This window comes from Hesperophylax consimilis, chromosome 2 (genome assembly GCF_061612785.1).
Source record: "Hesperophylax consimilis isolate HC1 chromosome 2, BYU_Hcon_1.0, whole genome shotgun sequence".
In the NCBI taxonomy this organism is placed as follows: domain Eukaryota; kingdom Metazoa; phylum Arthropoda; class Insecta; order Trichoptera; family Limnephilidae; genus Hesperophylax; species Hesperophylax consimilis.
Window position 1 is genome coordinate 38,438,824 of NC_142837.1, and position 10,181 is coordinate 38,449,004.

Genomic DNA, 10,181 nt, shown 5'->3' on the forward strand with positions numbered 1-10,181 from the left:
TTCAGTACTTAGTGGAAAGACTCTGCTGCCACAATACCTGGGCTTGTACAGGATAACAGTGGACGGCATCGAACATTACCTGGTGGCCATGAGGAATGTCTTCTCCAACCACCTCACTATTCACAGGTAGGCTGTGTTATCATATCTTGTCACAACCATCATTCAGTACTTAGTGGAAAGACTCTGCTGCCACAATACCTGGGCTTGTACAGGATAACAGTGGACGGCATCGAACATTACCTGGTGGCCATGAGGAATGTCTTCTCCAACCACCTCACTATTCACAGGTAGGCTGTGTTATCATATCTTGTCACAACCATCATTCAGTACTTAGTGGAAAGACTCTGCTGCCACAATACCTGGGCTTGTACAGGATAACAGTGGACGGCATCGAACATTACCTGGTGGCCATGAGGAATGTACGGAAATACGTAATTTTTTTGATGTTAGAAAAAAAAATTCTTTCTAATTTGCCTGAAATATTTATAAAGGGAAGTTACAGTTTTCTTACAAATTTCCCAAAACAAAATTAATGTGTTTTCGAAATATCGTTCTCTCAATTTTCAATTTGTATGGATATTTCAGGTGTCTAATTATTGCTTATAATAATTTGTTATCCTTTGTGCTATGCATAAAAAACCTTGTCTTATAAACATTGGTTTATCATTAAAAATAAAAATGCTAATCTCATTTCCTTTGACAATTTCATTTTATCATCTTACTATATTACCTGAATTCACTCCTTCTATCAATGGCCTTATCAGCTTTTCTTTCTCACTGTATTGGAAATCATGCTTGCATATTGATTTTGCTATGTTATTATCTTCTTCTTCGTGAGGAGAGTTAGTGGGATATTATTACTGCTAGTGAATGACTATTCATATTTATTTATTTATTTAACGCCCAGAGGGCTTTTACATGGTTGGTAGTATACATAATTTTAATTTGACAGATACTTTAAAAGTTACAAAAAAAAAAAGTTACATTTGATAGAAGCTATGCAACAAGTCATACAAACACAAGAAACAAAAACAGAAAATTACAGCTATTTGTAGGTTTACATGATGTGTTTAGGAGTATTGATGAAATAAATGTTTTAAATGATCCACAAAACTTGCCAAGTTGGTATTGAATATGTCAACATCACCCAAGTAATGATTTCCCATGGTGTGAAGTTGTTGTATCGGAGAGTGGGCAATGTAGTTACGCTTATGTGTGCTGCTGTAGAATATTGTATTTTGTCGTGTTGTTACTGTGGGTGTATGTATGTTTATAAGTTGCAGGAGTTCACAACAGTCGAATTTAGAGTTAAGTATTTTGAATAAGAACGTTAAATCGTTTATTTTACGTCTATCTTCTAATGTATGTATTTTTAGAGTATTTAATAAGAAATTGTATTTAAAGTCTTCGACAGGGATATTTAATTTAAAATTTATAAAACGTAGAAATTTTTTTTGTATTCGCTCAATGTTGTTAATGTGAATTTTGTAAGATGGAGACCAAACTACTGAGTTATATTCAATTAGACTTCTTACTAGAGATACGTATAATAGTTTAATGGCTTGTAAAGAATTAAAGTTTTTAGTTGTTCTTAATACGAAGCCTAGTGTTTTATGTTTAATTGTTGATTTAATTTCAGGAAATTCGACCTCAAGGGCTCCACCGTAGACCGAGAGGCTTCGGAAAAGGAGCTGGATAAAGATCTGCCGACCCTCAAGGACAATGACTTCATCAAGCAGGGGGTGAAGGTGGACATGGGGGAGTCTGCCAAGGAGAAGCTGCTCGAGACTTTGTCCGCTGATGTTGACGTATGATTTTTTTCAAAATATTCTTTGAAAACATATACATCGCACAACTAGTTGTTTTATAACTTCAGTAGCCGTAAGAAATGCAATGAAGATAAAGAAATTCCAAATTATTTATGATGACTATAGGCTCAGATAGCTGGAAGCCAAGTTGTAGAACCAGTAGATATACTCAAGGCGGAGCTTAATGCTAAATCACTATTTTGATTAATCTTTATAACGAATTGGTTTACATTGTGAATACCAAAAAATATGCTTTATATAAATTGAACCTTTTCTTTTCATTTTGCTTGAGTAGAATACAAATAAAAAAATAAATTACTCAATAAAAAATATAAATGTAGACTACAAAAAAAATACAGTATGATAGCTAAGATTATCCGTGACAGTTTCACTTGATTAACTTTTTTGCTTTCTTATAAAATTATTAACAAAATAAATAAATACCAGCTTTGTGCTTGAAATCGAACGTTTCTAGGCTCCGTTTGTCAAGCGATTTTAATGCCTATTACCTACAATATAAGGTATACCAAGAATGTACACATTTTTGGCTTGTAGTTTCCTCTTAAGGCGATGCCATACGTAGTAATTCAAAATCATGTGTTTTTGGTTTGAAAATTTGGTCGCCTAGAAATGTTTCAGATGCTTTAATTAAATACTGCGAGTAGAATACATCTTGGCCTTTGGAATAATCGAGGATTTTTTAGATAAATCTTTTTATAAGCCCAGAAAAAAATTGTATAAAGGCCTATGAAAACGCTTTAAAGTTCAAAATCTCCTACTTACGAACCCATTTTCGGTTATGATTTTATTGAATAATGTGGAAAATTAAGTTATTTATAAAATGATCGAAAAAAAATTAAATATTTATGCCTAAATATTTATTTAAATATTTATGCCTAAATATTTATTTAAATATTTATGCCTAAATATTTATTTAAATATTTATCCACAAAATAAAATAAAAGGCACTTTTTGGCCATGTTTTTTTCTTGCAAAAATCAAAACAGGCGGATGGTGTTAAGCGGGAATTTAAACCTTATCGCCATCTACGTAAAGGTTGTTATTGATAGCGGCTCAATTTAAAATATTACACGACGTAGTGCATCGCCTTTTTGGGTATCCGGGAGGCGGATTCCTGTTCTTTATCCTTGGCTCGGGACTTGTCCTTAGTGTACTTATCCCCCTCATTTTGGCTTTGGCATAGACTGGAGCCAGTGAGATAACAGCGTAGCCATCACTATGCGGCTATCTCACTGGCTCTGGTTTGTGCCAAGGCTGAAATGCCGAGAATGGGTACATTGGGGACATTTCCTTGGCTAGGGATGGAAAACAGGAGTCTGCCTACTGGTGAACTTTATTAACGGGATTGATCTACTGTCAAGAAAGTGACATAGTTTCACTAGCTTCATAGTCGGAAAACTTGTGAGGTATCACATAATTTAGCTATGACATTATTAGTGTCAATATAATCCATGGAAAAGCAAGTAAATTGTATTTTTTTGTACCATAGCTGTTTCCCATTGTGAAAAAAACATACAAAGTTAAAAATATATATTATTTCCAATGTCGAATGAGCAGGTGCTAGGGACACATGTTATCCGTGCGGTGACCAAGTTTGGTACCGTTATATAATAAAAAACATTTTCTATGTATATCAGTACGTCATACTGAAAGGGCATAAAGTGTCATGCCGATTTATCAGCATATGGCACCTAAAGAGTTAAAAAGTCTTTGTTTGATATTCCTTCTTGAAAGTTTGTTTCAGATTTAACTTATTGATTCAAAGTGTAACCTTTGTGTTTTGGTCATGTCCAGTTCCTGACGAAGCTGCACCTCATGGACTACTCCCTGCTGCTGGGCATCCACGACTGTGCCCGGGCGGAGGTGGAGAATGCCAACCGCATGGCGCAGGGGGAGTCGGCCGACTCCGACAACAACGGGCTGGACAGCGGTGAAGACTCGGAGAGTGGCTCTGGTTTGGACAACCGGCACGCCGACAGGTACGGATACCAAGGTTTCATCACAAAACAGAACCTAACCAAACCCAACCTATTATTATATCATGTTCTTTTTTATCAGGTTACCCTTTCAAAGCCTGCAGTTTTCTTTCTGTCACAAGCTCATCACATCCTTGGAATAATGATGTATTATAATACTCACTATGTAAAATTGTTTTAGGGGAGGCTGGAACACCCCGCCTGACAGCCCCCGTGGCCTGATGAGGGAGTCGTCTCTGCAATACGACGGAATCATTCCTGAAATCGACATCTACGCAATACCCAGTCAAGAAGGTACGTTCGCTCTCACCATCCACTATTATTGTATGCATCAACCAAATCCATAGTAATCCAACAACAGTTCTTATTTAAAGATTATGTGCCAATAGAAGAAGAATCTCCAAGGCTAGTACAGTCCAGTGCAACTCCATGTTAGTCGTACAATCGCAAGTGCACTCTGCTATAACCTCCCTTGTTCTGACCCCCTGATTGATCATTTCCTTCATCTTAACAGATGGATCGCATCTTTACAACAGATGGCTTATGGGAATGTTGTGTTTTATGATGGTATATAATTCAATGGAAGGTGTTCTGAAGATGCATTCACTTCAGCACCGATGCAGTGTTTTAGATAGTTTTTGTTTCTTTACTTGTTCTTGTGCTGATTAACTTGTATTAGTACTACAACAAGGCTCTCCTCAGACAAGTGGAGTCAAACAAGTAGAAGAACATTTAGTTGTGTTTGATAGGGTATTTGGTTTTGGCATGTGTTATGTACACATTTGAAAGTTTTCTTGCTTTTTTACAGGTGCTGTGCGGAAAGAGATCTACTTTGTGGCTATCATTGATGTGTTGACACATTATGGCGTTAAGAAACAGGTATGTTAAATGAATGTACACATTATAATATAAATAAATTTTTCTACTCGATAATCTCTGTACCGGACACACCCACAAGTACAAATAGCCGACTTCCTCTTTAGGGTACCTTCGGTAAGGATTCGCGAATGAACACACAGACTTTACGACAGTTATCAGACAACTGACTGATTGCCCTGATTAGGTCAGTTGCTTCCCTATTTATTAGACAAGAAGTGTACCGTGTCTACACTTGTTAATGGGGTTAGTTATCCTTATCTCTAAACTGGAATGCATGAGAGCCCGAAGGGACCAAGACGTTAAAAGCATACGGCACAACATGTGCCATTAACATAGGTATAAAAGTCACTATATGAAGTAAATATCTTCAATTGCAACGAAAATATCTGTTAAAAATGTATTATTTTCCCAGATAAACCAAAGTACGTGCATTATGGGGTAACTCTTGTAATTTTAATTGAAATGTAGTAGCTGTACTGTATGATTATTAAATACATAATGTCTAAGCGTAGTAATGAAATCTATAATTAATTACACATGTATCTATAAACCAACAATACTATAAACTGTTAATTTAATTTTTATGCATCTTTATATGATATCAGACTTACGTCATCATTGATATCAAAGTATTCATTTCCTAATCAATGCAGGCGATATATTAAAGAATTTTGTTCTGCATTAGTGGCAGTATTGTTACAACATTGTTATTATATGAGTCGTATTATGAGAATAGATAAACATAAATTTACTTAATTATTTCAAATATAACATTTTAGGTGTGTATGAATTCCTGCTGTCCGATCCAATCTCCGTAGTCACTCATAGAATTCTCCTCCAGTCCTCAAGTCCTTCCCTTCCTGCTCCAATCCTTTTCCACGCAGTCTATCCATCTTTTACTCAGTCGCTTTCACCAGAGCACCAACACACTCATAATTTTGTTCAGTAGCTGCTTGTACTCGCAAAAATGAATGGTGAAAGAATGTATGTGAACTGTGTACTAAAGTGGCGCCATACGGCGCAACCAATAAATCTATTATGTCTTTAGATGTTTCTGCCTCGTCGAAGAGTTCCGGGGCATTGGTGAGCGCCGTTCATGTTTTGGAAAAATTTCATTACTACGGTCAACATTCAAGCGATATGGAATGGATTCCATATCACTCTTCGAGTTGTATGGAATCTGCTCGCACGGTCAAGCCTCTGGCATATTCTGTCAGAAGGTCGGAGTGTTTCCGTTTAGCAATAAAATCCAAATAAATGGAATATTTCTGAATGTTTTAAAACTGAAAACTGTTTTTGAAAGGTGATGAAATTCATTTAAAAATTTTATTATTAGAAATATAATTTTTTTAATCATTTTTATTTCTTGCTAGAGCAATCCCGATGAGTTACAAAACTCATTGTAGGACGAGAGAAACTTACAATACATAGGTGGGAGTTGATAGGTACAATTTTACATTCGTATTTTGATATCAAAATTATAAGTTTCACATACTAGACAGTACACAAATAAAAAAGGGAGGAAAAGTAGAACAAACAAGAAGAAACGAAAAAGGAAACAGACAGGGATTTACATAAGCACAGAGCCAAGGTAGGAATTTAGAAGTAGGTACTTACCCACTAATAGGTTGGTAAAAATAAATTATGCTCGATTACAAATACAGGGCATAGGAAAGGAGAGAGAAAGAAACAGAACAAAGTACAAAACAACAAGAATAACGTATTTTCGATTTTACATGTTTTTAAAAATTATTATTTTAAAGCCTTACTTTTTACCTTTCTTAAGCCTTACCTTTTTTCTTTCTAACAGTGTTTAGATCATATTTCTCATCATGACAATAAGGGAGGGACATCACATGATTTCTGTGAAACCCTATGAGTTGTTCACAAAAGTGAACAAAAATATGAGCTCCTCAGGCTAATTTTTTCAGTTTTAAAAAAAATTAACCATTACGCCGTACCCTCCGCAGGGCTAGGCAGAGAGGACGGATCACCAAACAACTCGGTCTTGGCACACACTCCTTGCCTCATTCACATTCATACATCGTCTCATACATACTTTTCTATTATTCTGACTCTTGACATGACCCGACTCAAGTATCCGATTCACTTGGTTGTGCCATGTCTACCTCGCAAAACAAACAGCTATTACCTGTAATAGCTGTATAATGCCCAGCCGTCTTTAAATCTTATCACTATCTAACGCTCAATCTGATTTTCAGTTCTTGATGCATAATTTTTTTTCAATGTTTTAGTTTACAATATAATTTTGTTTACAATGTAATTTTGTTTAATTTGTTTTAATTTGTATTAATTTGTATTAATATACGGTTGGTTGATTTGTTCCAGGCGGCCAAAGCAGCCAAGACAGTGAAGTACGGAAGCAATGTGGACGGCATATCCACCTGTGACCCGGAACAATACGGGAAGAGGTTTATTGAATTCATGACCAAGGCCATTGAAAGTATTAACAATTAAATGTCCCGGTTACATTTATAATCCATGTACTACCCAATTCGACACTGAACAAACTGTTGCAAGCACATCTCTGATGATTATTGTTTTCACTTTGACATTTATGTCTGATGAACAATAATAACAATATCGAAGGAATTTAAAAAATATATAATATATGCAATCCCAATATTAATATTATACGGACTTTTAAGGTTTTATCGTTTTTTGTATTATGTAATTATTTAAGAATTTGATCGTTGATCGTAAATAACTATATTAAATCTTTGAAAGTATTCATATCTTTGCTTACGGTAAGTCGGAGAATAACAATCTAGTTCATGTCATCAAGGGGGCGGCTTTCACACTGAATGTTGCTTCCTGGCTTCTCTCCTCACCGGAGAATCCAGCAATTACAAGAATATCTCCGGGGTTATCTCAAACTCTTGATAAAAATTCCGGCTTCAACAGAACATCTTGTCTGATATCTTAATTAGCAGGCGGTTGCAATAATATGGACCTCGACCTTCTCACTTTATTTACTGTTGTATTATTCTTGAACCCTAACGCCATCTATGGGTAATCTAATGGACTAATCCAGTGTCATCTACGTGTAGGCTCATATACTAATATCAAGGATATTACAGAAACCGAGTTCTGTGTTCAAGCGAGTTATGATACCTTTAATTTTATGAACGAGAGCCGGTGTTTGTGTGAAAGGCTGCCCCTGTTATCGCCCCGCGGTGAATCATTTCTTGTTTCAGGAAAATTTAACGTTAGTGGCAAATATTCTGTGATTTATTTCTATATAATTAATTGATGTTTTGGAAGTTTGGACGTTTGTTTGAAGTCATATATTTCATGCCTCAACGTATGTAGTTACTTGTATATTATGTGATTATTATTGGATACTAAAATAATTATTATGAATTCTTATTGGAAACTTTTCCGCTCTTTCTAAATGTTTATTTATCGATAATAATAATAATATTATTTTTAACTTGGATGGGCTGAAATTTGACGTGTTTAGTAATATATTAATGAAATAATTAATATTTTTCTCAGATTGTTGTGAAATTAATTAGTGTTTCTTCTGTTGTTGTTCCAATGCCGTTATTTTTAACCCAATTACAAATTTCAATGGTCTCTATTGTCTACCAACTTAACCATTACACGCTTGATCGCCTATTAGTTGCAATTTGAGCGTCCGGCTAAGCAATATTGCAAGCCTGCGTCATTGTATCCTCTAGTTTGACTTTAAAATTTCTAAGTCTTTGATCTGAGTGCATGATAATATGACATTAAAATTGACAAAAATTTTGTCAAATTTTCGGATTTCTTAAAAAAAATTGAAATCAAAATTTTGCAAATTATGTGTTACATATTTGCATATGTATCTTTAGGCCAATATATCAAAATATTATTTAGTATTTTTGTATTACTCTTTCTGAGTTGAAATAGCTTTTAAGGTTTTTAAATGTAAGAATCGCTGTGTAAGTTTTATATTTTGTTAGCTATCCTATGGTAAATAATGTTATCATTAATTTCAGGAATTATAGTCAGGTTTTAAAGGCTTATTAACCATTGTTAAAATAAATACATTTTCATTAAAAAAAAAATCACATTGTGTATTTGAAGAATCCCAAGAAGTTGTAATTATTTTAACAAAATTTCTCCACATTTACGACTGTAAGCGCCATAAAATGTTGTAGGTGCTTACAAATTTTTTTTTAATTGTTAAATGTGCGTAGCTTTTAAATATGTATGTTAAAAATTACAACATTTAGTAAAATGTCACTAAATGCCATTCTGCTGTTACAAGGGAAGTAATCCATCAATTTGTACAGGTTTTTAACACTCGGAGATTAATTAACTCATTGTATTGCAATGTTATTTGTCTGGTCTGGGTATGAAGGTGATGAATTTTTTTAAATACATATTTGTGGGTTCCATGATAACTCCTCAAATGACAATTCAACATGTCTATAAAAAGTGCTAAAAAGTTTTGAAACAAAAACTTGATTAAATAGTTACATATGTAACCTCACTTTTCATAAATTTATAACACTTTATAGGTGTGTTGAATTGTCATTTTGAGGAGTTATCCGGTCACCATATTTGTGACATCTAAGGCCCCTCTTTGACAGGGAAATGCAAGTATCCGATCCTCAAGTCCAGCGGCAGCCGGTGATCAAAATATATGGAGGTTCACCACATTAAGTCAGACAATAAATTTAACATTAGGTACATACCAATATACAGGGTGTATCGGCACGTACCCGACAAACTTTAACCAGCTATTCCTTAGCATATTTGGAGTAAAAAATCGTATGTGCACTTTGCTGTCCGGTGACGTTTTTTTTTTAATAAAAAATTTATTATTCATATTTTCACCACATGTCACCACTGTTTTATCCTTTGTCAAAGTTTGAAAACCCATCTGGCAATATTTTATTCGAATTCTGTTGAATAATGTACGTGTGTACCTACGTTGGCGCGCTTTTACAATCACAACGAAATGGCACGGCACCATTCGTCTCATTTTTAACTATTATTATTTAGTGTGTGCGAAAGAGCGAAGACGCTTTTCGACATACTTGCTTATAACAGCTGTTGAAAACGAAAAGCAATGCCAATGACGGTGATGTAGTGTGGAAATTTTTATTTTTTTTGTTTTTAATTGAAAAAAAAATGCTACCGGACAGCAAAGTGCCCATAACATTTTTTACTCCAAATGTGCTAAGGAATAGCTGGTTAAAGTTTGTTGGGTACGTGGTCGTCACAATACTTGAATCGTTAAGAATCTGATATTTGCATATCCCTAAGAAAGAAAGGCGTAAGAGGCAAATCATCAAAATTTTCATACCTCTTTAATGAATCAATTTTTTGCTCTCCGATGTGAAAATAAACTACATAATTAAATTTTCAATCTTTGGTATTCAAGTCTGAATTTAGCCAAATCTCAAGAGTGTGCTGCTGATCATATTATAAATTTAATCTGGCAACTTCCATCAAAAGTGGTTGTTGAAAAAGGAAGATTGTA

General features: G+C 34.6%; 1 protein-coding gene across 1 annotated transcript in view; it reads left to right on the forward strand.

The window, feature by feature from the left end:
• Positions 1-9,502, forward strand: part of PIP4K (phosphatidylinositol 5-phosphate 4-kinase) — a 44,695-nt gene extending 35,193 nt beyond the window's left edge. The window contains exons 7-11 of the mRNA XM_089642815.1: positions 1,640-1,808; positions 3,624-3,808; positions 3,987-4,099; positions 4,614-4,684; positions 7,034-9,502. Coding sequence (XP_089498941.1) covers positions 1,640-1,808; positions 3,624-3,808; positions 3,987-4,099; positions 4,614-4,684; positions 7,034-7,162 — 667 coding nt within the window. The 3' untranslated portion in view covers positions 7,163-9,502. The remainder of the gene's footprint in view (positions 1-1,639; positions 1,809-3,623; positions 3,809-3,986; positions 4,100-4,613; positions 4,685-7,033) is intronic.
• The last annotated feature ends 679 nt before the right edge of the window (positions 9,503-10,181 follow it).